Raw genomic sequence first — 21,339 nt, 5'->3', positions numbered from 1 at the left:
AGTCTCACTGATCTCCTATTACTGAGAAGCACAAGCTAAGAAGTCAAACAAGACATGAAGTTCTTAAGAACTCAAGAAGATGGGTATTAAGACAGGTAACAGAAGTTGGCTTCTAAATTACTAGAAACAGAATATATACCCACCCACCTCACAAAGTCCTTGGTAGAAAACCAGAAAATGACCAAGGAAAATTTTCAACCTCAAAATCTACTGTTTTCACTTTATACTGCTTCATCAGTTCACAACTACCTATCATACATAAAATCTGTGCCATTGCAAATGCTACCATGTTCAATTAGAAGTCACAGTATGTGGTGAGGATGGTTTACTAAGAAAATTTTTTAAAAAAAAAAGAAAAAAGACACTATCCAAGGCATAACTAGGAAATAAAATCAATGTTCTGTTACTATAAAGAATTTTCACAACCATAAAATATAATTGAAAATATATATCATGCTTTAAAAAAAAACTTAAGGTTACTACAAATGTCTATAGTCACAAAATTTTGTATGTTAAAAAAATGAATGAAAGTAGAATATGGTTGATTATCTAGAAGAGAATATTTGAAAAGCAAGACAAACCATATGGCTATATTAGTACTTACCTGCTGAATGATTTTGGAAGTTTTCTGAAGATTCTCTCTGGGAGGGACTTTACCAAATAATTTCCAGCCAGGAGCACTATGTACAACTGATTTGAGTTCTTTTGTCCTTTTTGGGAAAAGGTTTCTGAAACAAGAAAAATTACATGAATTGTGCTTCTGGTAACCAGGGAACTACTTGAAAAGTGACAGATATAAATAAAATGTAAATATTTGCTTTGAATTAGCTACAAAGTGTACTAGAATTGACTATACATGTATTATACTTGACAGTAAAAGCCAAAAATCTGAAAACAAAAAAGTTAAAGAGAACTTGGATAAAATACGTAAAGGATTAAGCCATACAATTTTTGTGGGAAAATACTACTTAATTATTCTCTGTAACAATTTGTTAGTGTTTGAAATAAAAGAGTATCTATTGAGCCTATTCCTATAATATATGTATATGCAAATTGTTTTTCCTAGTCAAGTATGCACAAGAAAAGCTTACATGTAACTTAGTAAGAAAGTTATTTCTCATTGACAGTCTTAAAAAAATCTGCATAAGGAACAAGAATTTTACCTATAATCACCATGCCCTTACCAACCAAATTAAGTATATATTGTACATGTAAGCAGGAATGATATTCAAAGTATGTATACATCAATATGGCATGCCAGGGTACCACAGACTAATCAGAAAGGTACAATAAATCCAACTGAATATAAACACTTCATATAAGCTGTGATATAAATATTCACTAAGAAAATTTACAATTTTTACATACAGTCACAAAGTATTTGAAATCTCATATAACTTGGTTAATCTATACTCAAAATACATACATACATCTCTTCTTAAAAGTACATTATTGTGCTAAGAATGGGATAAATTTTTAATGCATAATGTTAAGGCTATTCTTCAAGTTTAGAAAGATATCAACAGACTCCTACAAAATATGAGTTAATCAATAATAAAGAAATAGTCTCATTTTCCTGGGTGTGCAGTGGAAGTGAAATGATGACTTTTGATGACAATTTAGACTAATTCCTACTTAGAATACTCCAGAAGTTTCATCTGAGACCATATATAGTTACCCAGTTTTCTATTTCATAAATTATCTAAATTTTCAATAATGATTACATGAAGGACTGGTATATTTACAATAAAGTTTCATGCCTCAAAGGATGGCCTATTAATTTAAATACTATTTTATACCTTGTGTGCTGCTCATCAATTTATTGCCTCATAGCTCCATTATGAACCCTGCAGTATACGCTCTGTGACAACATGGAATTCCTTTGAGCATTTCTCCTTTTAAAATAAACATGAAGCTGTTACACTTTCTCAGTAGAGAGAACTGAAGGGACACCAGGAGAAAGGGGCTCTGCTCTCCTGTGATTCCCAGCTGAAGCAGAGTGGGTCAGTGGTTTGCTGTGAGGATATCCAATAGAATTCTGCTCAGTCATGTGCCCAAGTCCCTCAGCAAACTTACAGCCTCAGCAACTCAACTGGCAGATGGCTTTCCTGTAGTCCTCTTAACATTTAAACTGGCACCCCAAAGGCTTCCTGCCAGCACTGAAGCACTAATTCTCTCTGTAAGCCCCACACAGCTCACTCGTACTCCCCAGAAAGTTCTCATCAAGCTATGCTTCCCCCACAAGCCTCCATGTGGCCTGCCTACACACCTTCCAACCAAGGTTTCCCATCCCACCATGTTAAACACAGGGGAAGGACCTTTGACACCAAGGTTTATACAAAGAATTCTTGCATGAGACATCAAAAGCATGATCTATAAAAGAAAAACTGATGAGCCAAGCTTAAATTGAAACATTTGCACTTCAAAAGACATCACTGATGCAAAATGAACAAATAGAAGGATCTAGAAATCAGTCCCTCCACCAAAGTAAAAATTGAACCAGAAAGAGCAATTGGAATCAATCATTTTAGAACTATAGAACCTTATCAGAAATTTATAACCACCAAGGGAGTGCATGAAAGGAGAGGCTGCTGATCTTCCCTAAGTGAAGAGCATGGGTGAACCAACTACCATCAACTGTTCCTCAGCCCCTCCCTCCTGCAGCAGTGGAGACAGCAACCTGCTGGCTCTAGGAGGAATAGTTTCTAGAACAGGCAGCAACAGCAGCTTCCATTGGTGGTATCTATCAGAACATTAAAAAAGGGTACTTTTTTTGACCCAGATATTTAAGGAAATCTTTGTCAGGCCACCAGCTAACTGCAGGAAATAACAGAACAGAAACTTGTAACCACACACAAAAAGGATTACACACTTTGCAAAAACAGTTTGGAAATAACACAAACAGATGGCTCTAGCCTTCAATGAACAAAAATCTGCAGTCACTGAGAATTGAGAAAACAGATTTACACAATTTCAACATAATAATACTCAGAATGTCCAAGTCTCAACAAGAAAAGAATTATAATACATACAAAGACACAGCAAAGTATAGACCATTCACAGGACAAAGAATTTGGCAAAAACCATTCCTAAGGAAGCTGAGACAATGAGATTACTAGTCAAGCATGTTACATTAACTGTCATAAATATACCCAATGAGCTAACCAAAACTATGAACAAAGAATTAAAGGAAATCAAGCAGGGAACAAAGTGAGAATCATTAGAGACAATTATATATAGGAACCAAACAAATTCTGGAACTGAAAAGTAGAATAAAATAAAAAATTCATTAAAATAGTTCAACATCAGATTGCAGCAAGCAGAAGAAAATATCAGCATGTAACATGATGATAAGACAATTGAACTTACTCAGTCTCAAGAGCACAAAGAAAAAAGAATGAATAAAAATGAGCAGAGCCTGAGAAATTTGTGCAACACTGTGGAGTATACTAGCATATGTACTATAAGAGTTCCAGAAGCAGAAGAGGAAAGAAAAACGGGGGCGGCAGAAACGATATTTGAAGAATGGCTAAAAATTTTTCAAATATGATGAAGACACAAACCTACACATCCAAGAAGCTCAACAAACTCCAAGCAGAATAAATTCAAGTAGATATACATGGAGAGACATTATAGTCAAACTGTCAAAAGACAAAGTGAATTTTGCAAGCATCAAGAGAGAAGCAACTATCACAAACAATCTATCTTCAATAAGATTAATACCTGATTTCTCATATGACATGTTGTGGGCCACAAAATGTCAGGCTGACATAATTTAAAGTTCTGGGGGGAAAAAAAAACCTATCAACTGAGAATTCTATATGCAGCAAAAGTCTATCCTTCAACAATGAAGGAAAAATGAAGACATTTCTAGATAAACAAGTTAAAGGTGCTCATTCCTAACAGATCTGCCCTACAAGAAGTGTCAAGAATTCTTCAGAATGAAGTGAAAAGTAGCTCAAAACCATGAGAAGAGATAACACTGGTAAAATTAATTACACAGGTAAATGTCAAAACCAGTATTATTGTACTTTTCTGTTTATAACTCCACATTTTTCTTATGTGATTTAAAAGGTAAATGCATAAAATAATATTTACAAATTTATATTATTGGGCATACACCATACAAACATGTAATCTCTGACAATAACAATATAAACGAGGAGGTACAGAGATGTATATAGTTAGCACAGTATTAGTACACTAATGAAACTGGTTTATATGCTAATGAAATTAATTTGGTATAATTCAAACCAGGTTGCTTTAAGTTCATGATGTCAGTTGTAATCCCCAAAGTTACCACTAGAAAATAACTTTAAAATAAACATAAGAGAATCAAAATGGTACACTAAAAATTCAACTAAATATAAAAAGTGGTAAGGAGGAACTGAGGAACAAAAAATATATATAAGACATACAGAAAATAAACAGCCTAATGACAGAAATCCTTCCTCATCAACAATGAATTTAAATATATAAGTTGATTAAACTCTTTTATTAAAAGGAGAGTGACTGGAAGACTGGATTAAAAACACTATGTACGTTGTCTACCTGGGTGGCACAGTGGTGAAGAACCTGCCTGCCAATGCAGGAGACAGAAGAGACAAGGGTTTGATCCCTGGGTTGGGAAGATCCGTAGGAGGAGGGCATGGCAACCCACTCCAGTATTCTTATCTGGAGTATTCCATGGACAGAGAAGCCTGGTAGGCTATGGTTCATTCAGTCACAAAGAGTCAGATACAACTGAAGTGACTTAGCAGCAGGCACATGTTGTCTATGAGATATTCACTTTAGATAAAAAGATACAAAGAGATTAAAAATAAAAAGATGGAAAATTACATTGAAAACAAATAGTAACCAAAAGACAATGGCAGTGATTATATTATTGTCACATAAAATAGATGTTAAGTCAAAAAGGTATGTGTTGGGGAAAAAAGTTTAATCCATCAAGAAGATATAACTACTATAAACATTTTTGTTGTTGTTAAGTAGCTAAGTTGTGCCCAACCCTTTGGCGACCCCACAGACTGTAACCCACCAGGCTCCTGTGTCCATGGGATTTCCCAGGCAAGAATACTGAGTGGGTTGCCATTTCCTTCTCCAGGGGATCTTCCCAACACAGGGATCGAACCCACATCTCCTGCATTAGCAGGTGGATTCTTTACCACTGAGTCACCAGGGAAGCCCAATTATAAACATACACACACCTAACAACAGAAGAAAAATACATGAAGAAAAATTGACAATACTGAAGGAATAGGCAGTTCTACAATAACTGGAGACTGCAGTACCATAGTTTTAATAAAAAAAAAAACAATCAGACAGGTCAAAAAGGAAATCGAAGACTTAAACATTAAGTAAGTTATACCTAATAGGCATATACAGAGCATCCCACTCAACAACAGTAAGATACACATTCCTAAGGGTACATGGAATAGTTTCCAGAATGAACTATATGTTAACGCATAAATGCTTTAATAAGTTTTAAAAGATTAGAAACACACAAAGTATCTTTTCCAACCAGAATAAAATGAAATTATAAATCAGTAACAGGAAGAGGAACTTCTCTAGTGGTGCAGTGGTTAAGAATTCATCTTGCAATGCAGGGGACTCAGGTTCAATCCCTGGTTGGGAAACTAAGATCCCACATGCCATGGAGTAACTGAGCCTGAGCACCACACAACTGAGCCCTCATGCTCTGGAGCCCCTGTGCCACAACTAGAGAGTCTCTGCGCCCCAATGAAAGATCTCACATGGCATCTCACATGGCACAGCGGAGACCCTGTGTGCTGCAGCTGAGACCCATGCCCGCCAAATAGATAAATAAATAAATGTGTCAAAGAAATACACACACACACACACACACATATATATATAAAGTAACAGGAAGAAAACTGGAAAATTCACAAATATATGGAAACTAAACAACACAGTCTTAAATAACCAATAAGTGAATAAATCAGTCAAGAAATTATAAATTAGAAAACACCTAAGATGAACTGAAACAGAAATACAGCATATCAAAACCTATGGTATACAGCAAAGGCAATGACAAGAGGAAAGTTTATAGTTGTAAACACCTATATTTAAAAAGAACCATACCTCATATCAATAATATAACTGCACACCTGAAAAAAAGAAAAACTAGAAAAAGAAGCGCAAACTAAACCCAAAGCTAGCAGAAGGAAGGAAATAATAAGGATTAGAGTGGATAAAATGAAAAAGAGAATTGATAAACAATAGAAAAAAATTTTAAGCAAGTTCTATGGAAAGATCAACAAAGTTGACAAATTCCTAGCTAGACTAAGAAAAAGGGAGAAGATTAAAATTATGAAAAGCAGAAGTGAAAGGGGGATATTACTAACAATAAGGAGTATATATGAATACTATGAACAACTGTTCACAAACAAATCAAATAACTTAAATGGAAAAATTCCTAGAAATACACACACTACCAAAACTGACTCAAGAAACAGAAAATCTTAACTGATTTATAAGTAAGGAGACTGACTCAATAGTTAAAAACCTAACAAAGAAGAGCTTTAAGAACAGATGGCTTCACTGGTGAAAAATCTAACAAATATTTAAAGAATACCAATCTTTCTCAAATTCTTCTAAAAAAGTGAAGAGGCACAACATTACTCAGTTTTCCTAGGTCTTTCCCATGTGTACATATTATTAAAGTTTCGCTTGATTTTCTGGAATATAAAACTAGAATAATATTTTATACTGGACTGGCAGAAACTAAGAAACCTGATGACACCAAACGTAGAGGGAAAGAAACACCGTGAGGAAATTACATTGGTGTAATCACATTTGTTCCAGCTGCACACACTACACTACCATCGAGCATTATACGTCTAGCTACATACTCCAGAGAATGTTATGGACATATGCACTAGAAGACATATAAAGAACATTCAAGGCAACATGTTCAAGACAGCAAAAACCTTTTAACAATTCAAAGATCCACTGACAGATGAATAGAAAACTTACGTTACGTTACGTTACATCCATCAACATGGATGAATCTTAAAAACAATGCTGAGTTTAAAAAGAAAGACAGGGTGTGGGGCAAGATGCAGAGTTCACACAGTGTATCATTTTTATAAAGCTCAAAAATGATAAAAATAGTAACAAAAACTTGGGGCAAAAATTATTCCCTAAAACATCAAGGAAATTCAGGATAGTTGCTACTTCTTAGGGGTGAGCAGGATAAAAAGGCACTCACAAGGTAATATATTTTCAATAGTAGTGTTGGTAATGTTCTGTTTCTGAGATTGGACAAAAGGTTTACCAATGTATACCAGGCATCATAATTCACATATCTGCTACATATGTATTTTCTTTTGTATGTGTCAAAAAAAAAACAACACTAGTTTTTATGAAGCTATATAAACCTAATGTACCAACTGGAACTCCCTTGTAACTAGAGCACTAACTAAACCAATTAAAAGATTTCATATTCTTAGTCTATCACTAAGGAGTTATAAAGTTAGCCTTTGCCTATAGTTTTAGGCATCCACTTTTGTCACAAGTTTAGACATACTTCTTTGGGCCTAAGTTGATAAACATTTCAGACTGTAAGCATTCCTCTTACAGTCAATTTACATTCATATATAAATTTGTCTCCATCATATTGAGGTAATTATTTAGTCAGAAGCCTTCACACTGATAATTAGTTCTTGCAGGGGGCGGGGGGCGCTGTTTTTCACAGCTATTGATACCATCAACTCCAATCACTGACAAGATCGAAATCTTTAACTACAACTTTAACAGTTTCAGATCTAAGAATCTATAAATTGCTTTTCTCCTCACAACAATGCATGAACAAGGTAGTGCCTGTAAGGTGAAAAAAATAGCTTTTCATTCTCTAGAACTGTAGGGTTACATATCTACTTAATTAAAGCACCATAAAGTAAAAGAACATAAGCATTATTTTTTCATTCAGTGAAGCACAGCTTCAAAGAATGCCACCTGTCTGAGAATACAGACAGAGCAAAAGAATGAGAAGACCACAAATGTAAGAAGCAATTATACCAAAGAATAGTGATAATGACATCAGAAAACTCATGTGCAGAGTTTTACAAGGAGTTTTTGGGAGTGGTTGTCTCTATAACCTTTACCTACAATTAGATACTGTGTAATTACAACCAAACACAATTTCATGTGAAAATCTAGAGGCTGTACATATCGACACTGTACATTAGATCTCTGTAAGTTACAGAACAGAACCCTTTACAAATCACAAAATGCCAAATATACACAAAGTTTTGAATAAATATAGTTAGAAATTATTCTGAATCATTAAAAACTGTTATGCATCAAGGGTGAAATAGATCACCAGCCCAGGTTGGATCATGAGACAAGTGCTCAGGGCTGGTGCACTGGGAAGACCCAGAGAGATGGGATGGGGAGGGAGGCAGGAGTGGGGATCAGGATGGGGAACACATGTAAATCCATGGCTGATTCATGTCAATGTATGGCAAAAACCACTACAATATTGTAAAGTAATTAGCCTCCAACTAATAAAAATAAATGGAAAAAAAATGTTATGCATGTATATATATATATGTTTATGTGCAAAATTAATTTACAAGAACATTTTGAACTTCCAAAATTAAAGTCAAGGAATACTAATTTTTTAAACCAAACAACAGTTGGTCTTCCAATGGATGCAATTTCTTAATCTTAATGGATACAAAGGGAAAGAAAAGCAAATAAATTGATAACTCCCACAATAAAAAGTCTGCTTATAATATGTATTATAGTACAATATTATAATAAGACCAGAATGAAGTCTAAATTCTCATTAAATCATAAAAACAAACCAAAGCCAAATATCTTCTATTTACCTATCCAGTAAAATTTGGTTACTCTAAGAGACTGTCATAAAATAAATATGAACCCACAGGTATCCAACTGCAAAGAAAGGCCATCAGATAATGTTTCACAATAATTTCTTAAGCCACTAAGAAATTTTGGATTGGGTTTTCAGGTTATCCCCTGCCATGAAAAAACTATAACGTAGCTAAATGACATACATCTGCAATGAAAAATAATTTTAAAACATTGTTACAAATATACAGAATGATATTAAAACAACATTACAGACTAATGGGCTTCTACTTGCTAGCCTAGGAAGAAAAATACCAGTTTATCAAACCTTAAGGGGAAAACACAATTAAAAGTTACAAAAATAGACTAAAAAACGTCCCATACTCTGTTGTTCTTCTCATGCCCATTCCCTTGCCCCCTGCCTGCCCCAATCCACCATCAGGAGACTGAGAAATTGGAGGTCCCAATGCAAATAAACATGTGGGCATAGGTTCCTCCTCACCAGCTTTTCAAAGTAAAGACAAACTGTCTTTGTCTGTCTCTTCCCCTCACCTTTTTCCCACCTCCCAAGACATTCAAAGTTCTTGACTTTAAAGCAACACTAAAGGTGTCTTAGCAGAACAAAACTGCTAAATGTGTTCAAGCACCCATACTTAAAAGGGGACAGTTCTTTCACTCTGAATTGGAGGTAAAGCCTGACTATATGAATGAGATTTATACATCAGTGTTGGGGGACAGAAATCATTCATTCTGACTGCTTCATGTTTCAGGGGAGTGGCAGGGCAGAGGGACACTCCAAGCATCTCTTTTCTCCCTTATACATCTCCAACTGAGGAGATAAAATTTTGCTGACAGACATTGTTACCAAACAGCAGAAAAGATACTCTTTGCTCTACTTTTATAATATGCAGGTTGTTTTCTCTACCCCCATCTCTACAGGAAAAGCCTGCTGTGCTAGTGACTAGCTGGATACATTTAGAGTTAGGAGGTACAAAGGCTATCTTTCAACCCAGATTTTATGAGTATTAAAGCTGATGTTGTGAGGTCCTATTTGTCTGTGTCCATGTCTTTTTCTCTTATAGTAACAAACCCAGATGCGCTGACATCTGGGAACAGCTGAGCTGTTCTCCCTCAACAACTGTCAAGTCTTTACAGATTGGGTATCTTACTGCTTCCCATACACTGGAAACATTAAAACTATGTTTTCTAGTTCAGGGTTTTTTTGTGTTTGCTTTTCATTCTATGACACATTTTGTCAGTGTATATAACAAACAAGGAGAGGCAGTAGTAATTCATCTTTCCATTAAAATCACTCTCCACTCCAATCAACACTATGTTCACATACACAACAACCTACACACCAGAGATACAAATACACCATCTTCTATTCTCTGCACTACTTACGTCCACTCTTCATAACAAAAAGAAACTGAAAAATCTGTAGCAACAGTTAAGAAACAGCACCAACTGAAGAAATACCAGATCAATGTTTCTATATTGCTGAAAATGTAAAGAAAAAGAAAAGAGAAACACCACCAACAACAACAATGAAATAACAGCTGTGGGGATGAGAAGAGGAAGAAAATTTTAAAAGGCCAAGTTTTTTCTTTTAAGTGGTTTTTATAATAAAGGCTGATGAATGGCTCTTACTTGTTGTTAATATCTGCTTCACTCATCTGTTTCATTTTTCTAAGATTTCTTCACTTCTTTCACCACACTAAAAGAATTAAAAATTATATAAAAGAGATCATTTGCCTACTACTCCTTATTAAGGGATATAGCTAACCAATAAGGGCCACAACTTATTCACACCATGTAAGTTCTGTGCTCATGATTTCTAAAGTAGAATCTCCAGTACTTGGGTCTTTAAGAATTGGCAAACCCACTTATATATCTGAGCAAAAATCATATAAATTCCATATTTTCTCAGACTATGAAATCCGACAGTTACAGGAAACTGTGACTACATAATCCTGAACCTTCTTACCACCAACAATATCATCAGTTCTAGCAAAACAACACTATTTTTGCCTAATATTTACATATATATGACTTTTTTACACTTTTTAGATTCATTAAATAAATTCTAATCATCATTTAAATGTAGTTATACATTAAAAAGGGGCTAGAATACTTTTCAAAATAGGAAAAAATTCAACTTTAATCAAGAGAGAAAAATCAGCTTAAAAAACTGGAAATCATGACCTGATCTTCAAATTCTGTCTCAGCAGAAGTTGGACTTCTGAACACACAGCAACTTCCTGGACTTTGTACTTAAGTTTCCCTAAAGTATAATAGAAGGCCAAAAAGAAAACATTATCTAGTGAACATGGAATGCTACAGTTGACTACATAATTAATTCAAAGAAGTATAAGTACTGTCTCTTTAAAACACAGTTCTTTGGCTACCCTTTAGTATTTTGGATTAAAGATCTGGCATGAAGATTACTTACATTCTTTCCAAACCTCAATCATTTTTCACTTGAAAAAGACTTTCAGCTGACTAGATGCAAAAAAAAGTTTGTTTGGTTTTTTTTTGCTAAATAACTTAGGCTTTTTTGAATTTCAAGAATTTTCTTTTTTAGGCGGTTTGTGGATCTTGTCTTTGTCATAATTACAAATCCTAAAAATAAAAAAATAATAGAGAATTTTACTTAATACATACTGTTTAACTAACCTAAATACTGCCACAGATCAGGACTATCAGAAAAGTACAGAATTCAGTATCATTTATTCTTTGTAAAAAAAAGAAAAACAGAATTTCGATGCTGAAAGTAAAGGTTGTAATTCTTTTTTAAAAGTATTTCAGAGCTGCTAGGGACCTCAGACAGAAACCAGGTCAAAGGTCCTTGATCAAGAATCAGTGCACCTACATGAACAGACTAGAGGAGGTCCATGGGCCTCCTCAAACTGTATGTACAATTTAAAGTAAATAATGTATTCATAAACATTTTTCTTGGGCAGCTATCTATAGCTTTCATCAAATGTTCCAAGTATTCAGTGTGGCACCCTACCACCCCCAAGAAAGGTTCACGAGCCATTTCCCAAGGTCACATCAATAGTAAATGTTGAAGCCAGGTCTCTCACACAATTCCTCTTCTTTCTAATCAAACTCATCTTGTTCACATCCTCCATAGCACAATCACAACATAAGAGCTTCCAACTATGCCTATTAGCTTTCATCCTACACATTGCCAAAATGCTTCCTGATACTCATTTAAACAATACAAATACATAAATTATCTTCTTCTTTCTCCTGTTTTCATGTCAGCAAGTCATCTTATAGTATCTGTTATTTCTTTTAGTAAATAAGTTTCAGGCAATATCTTACCGACAGAGATCTTTTAATTCCTTTACTTCCCTGAGAGCTCAGTTGGTAAACAATCCTCCTGCAATGCAGGAGACCCCACTTAGATTCCTTGGTCAGGAAGATCCCCTGGAAAAGCAATAGGCTACCCACTTCAATATTCTTGGGCTTCCCTTGTGGCTCAGCTGGTAAAGAATCCACCTGCAATGCAGAGACCTGGGTCCAATCCCTGGGTTGGGAAGATCCCCTGGAGAAGGGAAAGGCTACCCACTCCAGTATTCTGGCCTGGAGAATTCCATGGACTGGGATCGCAAAGAGTTGAACACAGCTGAGCAACCTTCACTTTGCAGGGAGAAAACACAATTGAATACAGCTAAGGAAGGGAAAAATAATTATAAGAATATTCTTGCTTTGGTGCTACATACTAATTACATCATGTATCAAAGTTTCATGAAGAGAAACTGTTGCATTAAGCCTAGTGTAGTACCTAAGACATTCAGAGAAAAGACAGAAACCACTAGAAGAAAAGAGGAAGGATACAGGAAAGAACTTTTAGGAGAAGAACATGAGCAGTAACAAGGAACAACATCAGTAAAATATGAGCAAAAAACTTTTAGGAGAAGAACATGAGCAGTAACAAGGAACAACATCAGTAAAATATGAGCAAAAACATTTCAGTCATCAGGAGGTAAGATATCTTTTAACCTCTAAGAGAAATTTGGGGGGACTTCCCTGGTGGTCCAGTGGTTAGGACTCAGCACTCACTGTCAGGGAATCCCTGCTGGAAGAGTAAGATCCCACAAGCCATGCAGCTCAGCCAAAGGAAAAAAAGAGAAAGCTGGGAGAGAAAGGCAAGATAAAGACTGATAATGATGAATAAAACTAACCACATGTGAATACTTATCCATTAATGTCTCTTACATTAATAAAACTATGCTAGTGTTGTTTACCATAAAAGTAAAATATCTTTTCATGTATTAATATTTAATCTTCATGATTAATACACAGTTTTGGGGGGGATAAACATGTTCTAAAATTATGGTGATTACAGCACAACTGTGAACTGAGTAAATATCACTGAGCTGAGTATACTTTGAGCAGATGCATTGTATGGCATGTGAATTATATCTCAATAAAACTATTATATTTTCAAATAAAAAAAAATCAAAAGTGTCAACAGGTAAAAAAAAAAATAAGAACAAGTGGGATGTATTCCAAGAATGCAACGCTCATTCAGTAGTCAATAGTCAATCAATATAATTCACCATCTTAACAACCTAAAGAAGAAAAAACATGACCCATATCAATTTATGCACTTGAAAATATCCTGAATCTAGTCTAGATTTTAAAAAGTAAACAGAAAACTATGAATAAAATGGAAGTTACCAAGCATGGTTAAGAGCATCTGTAAAAATAACCTACAGCTAACATCACACTCCTCATCATGGATCACAGCCTTGTCTTGGAGAAGGGGCTTTATAACTCAATGAAGCTATAAGCCATGTCGTGCGGGGCCCAAAATGGACAGGTCATAGAGGAGAGTTCTGACAAAACGTGGTCCATTGGAGAAGGATACGGCAAACCACTCCAGTATTCTTGCTCTAAGAACCCTATGAGCAGTATGAAAAGGCAAAAAGATATGACACCAGAAGATGAGCCCCCAAGTTGGAAGGTGTCCAATATGATACGGGGGAAGAGCAGAGGGCAATTACTAACAGCTCCAGAAAGAATGAAGCTGCTGAGCCAAAGTGGAAACAACGCTCAGCTGTGGATGCGTCTGGTGGTGAAAGTCAGTGATGTAAAGAACTATACTGCATAGGAACCTGGAATGTTAGGTCCATGAATCAAGATAAATAAGACATGGTTGAGCAGGAGATAGCAAGAGTAAACATCTACATCTTGGGAATCAGTGAATTATAATGAATGGGAATGGGCAAATTTAACTCAGATGACCATTATATCTACTGCTGTGGGCAAGAATCCCTTAGAAGAAATGCAACAGCCCTCATAGTTAACAAAACAGTCCAAAATGCAGTACTTGCGTACAATCTCAAAAATGACAAAATGATCTCGGTTCATTTCCAAAGTAAACCATTCAACATCACAATAATCCAAGTCTATGTCCTAATTTCTGATGCCAAAGAAACTGAAGTTGACCAGTTCTATGAAGCCCTACAAGACTTTCTAGAACTAACACCAAAAAAAGACATACTTTTCATCACAGGGGACTGAAATGCAAAAGTAGGAAGTCAAGAGATACCTAGAATAACAGACAAGTTTGGCCTTGGAGTACAAAATAAAGCAGGGCACAGACTAACAGAGTTTTGTCAAGAAAACACATTAGTCCAAGGAAACATCCTTTTCCAACAGCACAAGAGATGACTCTACAGATGGGTGGGCATCACCAAATGGTCAATACCGAAATCAGATTGATTATATTCTTTTCAGCTGAAGATGGAGAAGCTCTATATAGTCAGCAAAAACAAGACCTGGAGCTGACTATGGCTCAGATCATCAGCTCCTTATAGAAAAATTCAGGCTTAAATTGAAAAAAGTAGGGGAAACCACTAGGCAATTCAGGTATGACCTAAATCAAATTCCTTATGATTATACAGTGGAGGTAATGAACAGATTTAAAGGATGAGATCTGGTAGACAGAGTGTCTGAAGAAGAACTGTGGGTGGAGGTTCCCAACACTGTACAGGAGACAGTGACCAAAACCATCTCAAAAAAAAAAAAAAAGGAAATGCAAGATGGTAAACTTCCTGGTTGTCTGAGCAGGCTTTACAAATAGTTGAGGAAAGAAAAGATGTGAAAGACAAGGGAGAAAGGGAAAGATATACCCAACTGAATGCAGAGTTCCAGAGAATAACCAGGAGAGATAAGAAGGCCTACTTCAATGAACAATGCAAAGATGTAGAGGAAAACAACAGAATGGGAAAGACTAGGGATCTATTCAACAAAAAAGGAGATAGCATGGGAACATTTCACGCAAGAACAGGCACAATAAAGGACAGAAACAGTAAGAACCTAACAGAGGCAGAAGAGATTAAGATTCTGCAAAAATACACAGAAGAACTACACGAAAAAGGTCTTAATGATCAGGGTAACCAGAATGGTGTGGTCACTCACCTAGAGCCAGACATCCTGGAGTGTGAAGTCAAGCACTTTGGAAGCATTCCTAGGAACAAAGCTAGTGGAGCTGATGGAATTCCAGTTGAACTATTTAGAATCCTAAAAGAAGATGCTGTTAAAAGTGCTTCACTCAATATGTCCACAAATTTGGAAAACTCAGCAGTGGCCACAGGTTGGAAAATGTAAGTTTTCGTTCCAAATCCAAAGAAGGGCAAGGCCAAAGAATGTTCAAACCACCACAGAATTGCACTCAGTTCACATGCTAGTAAAGTTACTCTCAAAATCCTTCAAACTAGGCTTTAGTAGTATCTGAACTGAGAACTTTCAGATGTACAAGATGGATTTAGAAAAGGCAGAGGAACCAGAGATCAAATTGCCAACATCTGCTGGATCACAGAAAGCAAAGGAATTCCAGAAAAACATCTACTTCTGCTTCACTGACTACAAGAAAACCTTGACTGTGGATCACAACAAACTGGAAAATTTTTGAAGAGATGGGAATAACAAATCACCCTACGTGTCTCCTGAGATACTGTATGTGGGTCAAGAAGCAACAGTTAGAACCAGACACAGAACAAATGACTGGTTTGAAACTGGGAAAGGGGTATGAAAAGGCTGTTTGTTGTCACCCTGCTTATTTAAATTCTATGCAGAGTACATCACGCAAAATGCCAGGCTGGATGAATCACCAGCTGGAATCAAGATTGCCGGGAGAAATATCAACAACCTCATATATGCAGATGGTACCACTCTAATGGCAGAAAGTGAAGAGGAAATAAAGAGCCTCTTGAGAGCAGGAGAGTGGAGAACTGGCCTGAAACTCAACATTAAAAAACTAACATCATGGCATCTGGTCCCATCACTTTATGGCAAATAGATGGGGAAAAGGTCGAATCAGTGACAGATTTTATTTTCTTGGGCTCCAAAATCACTGCAGATGGTGACTGCAGCCATGAGATTAAAAGATGCTTGCTTCTTATAAGGAAAACTATGACAAACCTATACAATATATTAAAAAGCAAAGACATCACTTTGTTGACAAAGGTCTGGGCAATGGTTTTTACATAGTCATATACAGATGTGAGAGTTGGACCATAAAGAAGGCTGAGCGCCCAAGAATTGATGCTTTCCAACTGTGGTGCTAGAGAAGACTTTTGAGAGTTCCTTCCTTGGACTGCAAGGAGATCAAACCTAAAGGAAATCCTAAAGGAAATCAGTCCTGAATATTCATTGGAAGGACTGATGCTGAAGCTCCAATACTTTGGCCACCTGATATGAAGAACTGACTCATTAGAAAAGACCCTGATGCTGGGAAAGATTGAGGGCAGGAGGAGAAGGGAACAACAGAGGAAGAGATGGTTGCATGGCATCAGCGACTTGTTGCACATGAGTTTGAGCAAGCTCCAGGAGTTGGTGATGGACAGTAAAGCCTGGCCTGCTGCAGTCCATGGGGTCACAAAGAATCGGACACAACTGAGTGACTGAACTGAAGAAAACATAAGCAGAATGTGTATGCTGAAAGCTATAAAACTCTGATAAAAGAAGTTCATAAGACCAAAATTATAAACAAAGAAGTATACTGTGTTTCAGGAATGGAAAATTCAACATAGTAAAGACGTTAATTCTCCCCAAGTTAATTAACAAAGAGTATCTGTAAATATAGATAAGCTGATTCTAAAATTGATGTGGAAAGGCAAAGGAAGCAGAATAGCCAAAATGATTTTGAAAATTTAATTAGTTGTCATTTTCTGCATTAGAATGTGAGCTTTATGGATGTTGCCACCTCATTAGACTGTGAGTTCCGTGTTGCCCATTGTACCCTAGTGCTGTGCTTGCACACATAAATCAGTCTGCTAATTGAAGGCTGCAGAGAAAAAAATAACTGCTATCCTCAAATTAGCTGTCTTATCCATTCATGGTTGCTACAACAACAACAACAAAAACAAACACTTGGTGGTTTATAAACAAAAGACGCTTCTTCCCTCCAGTTATGGAGGCTGGGGAAATTTAAGATCAAGGCACTGGCAGATTCAGTGTCTGATGAGAGCTGGCTTCCTGGTTCATAGACCGTAGTCTTCTCACTGTGTCCTCACAAGGCAGAAGGCACAGGAGAGCTCTCTGGGCCTCTTTCATAAGGGCACTAATCCCATTCATGAGGGCTCCACACTCATGATCTAACCACATGCCAAAGGCCCCACCAGCAAACAGTATCACAATTGGGATTAGGTATCAACATATGAATTTTAGAGGTGACACACTCAGTCTATCACACTAGTCTAACGAAGTGGGGAGCTATTATTTCTATGAAACTTTCTCCCCATGAGCCATTTCTTCTATAAATCACTCTCTCCTTATTTTACTTTCTATCTTATATAATAATCTGAATGCTACTTTTAAACTCTAAATGCATTGAGAAGTAGACTTGCGCTATTTCCACAATAACCTGCACATAACGTATTTAAACACTCAGGAAATTTTCATTTTTAAAACTAACACAGAATAAAAATTGACTGTCTTTCTTTTGGCATACAGTTCTACAACTTTTACCACATGTAAAGATTCATTTGCCAGGTGGCTTAATGGTAAAGAATCCACCTGCCAGTGCAGGAGATGCAGTTTTGATTCCTGGCTGGGGAAGATTCCCTGAAGAAAATAGCAACGAGTGGGTTGTCTGGGAAATCCCATGGACAGAGGCGCCTGGTGGGCTACAGTTCATGAGGTCACAAAGAGTCAGTCAAAACTGCTCAGTAGCGACTGAGCACACACACACACAGATTTGTGTAACTATTACCTCAGTAGAGGTAATAAACATTTGCATCATCCCCAAAAAACTCAATCATGTTACCTCTTTGTAGTTACCCCTCCCAATCCCTGTAAAGCACTGAAATGAGCACAAAGATGGACTTATAAGCCAGATTCAGTGCTAGAGGATTAATATTGCTTCCCTCATCTCACGCTCCCTGGTAGTATCAACGTCATAAGCATTTCAATTTATGGTTGCAATGTGATCATCACTGGCTTTACCAGAAAGGTTTTATTCTAGCCCCTTCTCTTCCTGCTATACATTCTGTACTCAAATATGTTTGCTGAATTAACAAGGGAGGATTCAGACAAACAGAAATTAAAGGGAGAGAATAACATGTTAACTCATTCTGGCTAGAATAAACTTCAAAGTACAAGCAGAAAAGAATAGAGAATTTCATTTCTTGCCCCAAATCCTCAACCCTCTCTAATATCTATGGAAAAGTTTTAATTTTTGTTAACCGAGCATTAAAGACTCTTTACAATTTGGACTCAAATTATTTTTCCAACATTATTTTCTACTACCCTTTTTACAACTAGGAGAAATATATGTGACTTTAGAATACCTGCAACATACTCCCACTTCTTTGACAGTATCTTTGTCCCAACGCTGACTGAAGCAGTAGCCCAAAATGGCCGTATTTATGTCTCATGGCCTTGCCTCAGTCAGCACTGATTAAGCTGGACTGCTGATAAAACGTGGATAAATCCATACGCAGGCTGAGACAATCAGATTTCCAGGATTTTTAAATAGAAGATTTAGAGATTGAGTCAAATGACAATAAAAGCTTGAACTGATAAATCAGGTACAGTTGAAACAGCTTCTGCAGGTAAAAACCAGGCACTGAACAACCAAGAGGCAGAAAAGAGACGAGAAAAGCCAAGCACTCCCTGGAAAACAGAAAAACCATTATTCCAGGTACTCTATAGCCCAGGTATATTTTATTTTCTGTCTTCAGAATGTGCACAAGATTCTTATTACAAGCCTACAATAAACTCTCCTGCATTTAAGTAGCTTAAGTTGGGTTATATTCCTTAAAACTAAATAACTCTAACTGTACTTTTTTTCACACATTCTCCAATTTTTTGCCTCTGTACTCTGGATAGCTACATAAATATCTTACCTTTTACAGTACAAACTAAATTGGTTATACATACTTAGAACTGTAATATATCAAATTTAAAACATTTCTACTTTTGCGCATCAAATGAAACTATCAAGAAAGTATAAAGGCAAACCATAAAACAGGAGAATATATGTAATTTGTTTTGCTAATTAGAAAAGTGAAAGAAAATATTTACCTCACAAGTAGAAAAGTATAAAGGATACTTCAAAACTGGCAACAGCATAAAGGCAATACTTACAAAGTTCAGTATATTTCTTTTACATTATAACAGTATCAGTTACAGATGCTGTATTATGGATTTTACCACAAACTATATAAGTGAGTCCTTTAAATACAGACTGTTTTGCAAATACCCTGTTAACAAGAGTTGTAGGCTTCACCAAAATTAAACTGGTATAGCTCTAACCACCCAAAGATGACCAAATTCAAGGGTGGCAGACCCCCAAGTCACTGAATTTATTTAATCCTTCAGAAGAGTACCGGAGGGAAGGGGAAGAAGAGTACCAGAGGTGAAATAATTTATGCTTGTTTATATAAATTTCAACCATTTACATATTATTATGTGTCTCACTATTTGCCTGGGGATGAATCTATTATATCTAGAATATTAGAGTAATTACTATAGTTAATATATAACTGAACTTGCTTAGTTGGCTTCCTAACGTATTTCAACTATGACTCTCCTCCACGTTCAATTTTTCAGTCTTATCTTACATGGGCCCAACTGATTTCCCTCCTACAGAAACATCTCCCAGAGAAAGGAATCAAACATACTTTGAGAAATGATACTATTACTCCCAGAGTGACCATTCCAAAGGTTCCAATCATTTAACTATTAACCCCTGGTACTTTTAAAAAAGTTTTTAATCCAATAAATCTTTGTGTTCGTATATACATGGCTCTATGTGTCTTTACAAAGACAAAAAAGACATGTTTCATATCTGCAGGGAGTTTTCATTTTAGTAGAAGAGAAACATACACCTACAAGTAATGATGAAAGTCTCAACACTTAGTCTTTACCTCATTCAATCCTCAAAAACAGGTGATGGGTACATGTCCACCATCCACTTTTATGAAGCAATATTCAGAACTTGTGCATTGGATATAAAGACATGATTTTACTACTTTATTCTCATAGGATTTCCTCTGAAATTGTTTCCCTTCTGTTCCACAACAATTACAAACTACTAGGTATAAAATAAATTAGAAGGATATCATGTATAGTACATGAAATATAGCTAATACTTTACAATAATTTTATTTTTTAAATTTATTTTTAATTACTTTTTATTTGGCTGTACCAGGTCTCAGCTGTGGCATGCGGAATCTAGTTCCCTTGACCAGGGATTGAATCTGGACCCACGGCATTGGGAGCATGGAGTCTTAGCCACTGGATCACCAGGGACATCCCTGTAATAACTTTAAATGGAGTATAACCCACAAATATCAGATCACTAGGTTATATACCTGTAATTAGTATAATATTGTAAATCAACTGTAACTGAATTTAAAGGGGAAAAAATTGGCCTAACAACTATCCTGGCTCTTCGCCCCTCCTCATCAAACTCCTTATAAAACATGGTAGACATAATTTTTCACATGACTCTCCAATTTCATATCATCCCACTTCCCTCAAAACAAAAATCAAAGTTTACCTTCATTAAAGCTTCACAAAATGGCTACTGTGTAGACACGTGTGTACATTAGTTGCTCAGTTGTGTCCCAACTCTTCGCAGCCCCAGGTTGCCCCAGGTTGCCCCAGGTTCTCCAGGCAACAATACTGGAGTGGATCGCCATTTCTTCCTCCAGGGCATGTTCTGGACCCAGGGATCAAACTTGGGCCTCCCGCATTCCAGGCAGATTCTTTACCATCTGAGCCACCCGGGGAAGCCCAAGGTAAGCATATATCACTGAATTTGTTAGTTAACTCTTCTGATAGAGACTGAATTTACGTCAATGACTTGGATATCGCACTTTAATAAAGAGACTGACAAGTACAGATAAACTACCACTACAGATAAACTATCCAAGTCCCAGTTTCTCAAGTCCCAAATCATCTGCTACGCTGCTACCAGAGTCACTGTTCTAAAACACAATCTTAAGCATGTTGCCCTTGTTTTGAAAACCCATC

At 36.3% G+C, this 21,339-nt stretch overlaps 1 protein-coding gene across 3 annotated transcripts in view; it reads right to left on the bottom strand.

The window, feature by feature from the left end:
* Positions 1-21,339, bottom strand: part of TBC1D12 (TBC1 domain family member 12) — an 88,327-nt gene that overhangs the window by 50,212 nt on the left and 16,776 nt on the right. For all 3 annotated transcript variants that reach the window (XM_043925281.1, XM_043925282.1, XM_043925284.1), the window contains exon 2: positions 605-728. In XM_043925281.1, coding sequence (XP_043781216.1) covers positions 605-728 — 124 coding nt within the window. The remainder of the gene's footprint in view (positions 1-604; positions 729-21,339) is intronic.

This window comes from Cervus elaphus, chromosome 15 (genome assembly GCF_910594005.1).
Source record: "Cervus elaphus chromosome 15, mCerEla1.1, whole genome shotgun sequence".
In the NCBI taxonomy this organism is placed as follows: domain Eukaryota; kingdom Metazoa; phylum Chordata; class Mammalia; order Artiodactyla; family Cervidae; genus Cervus; species Cervus elaphus.
The sequence above is the reverse complement of the archived record's forward strand: the minus strand, read 5'-3'. Positions and strand labels throughout refer to the sequence as shown.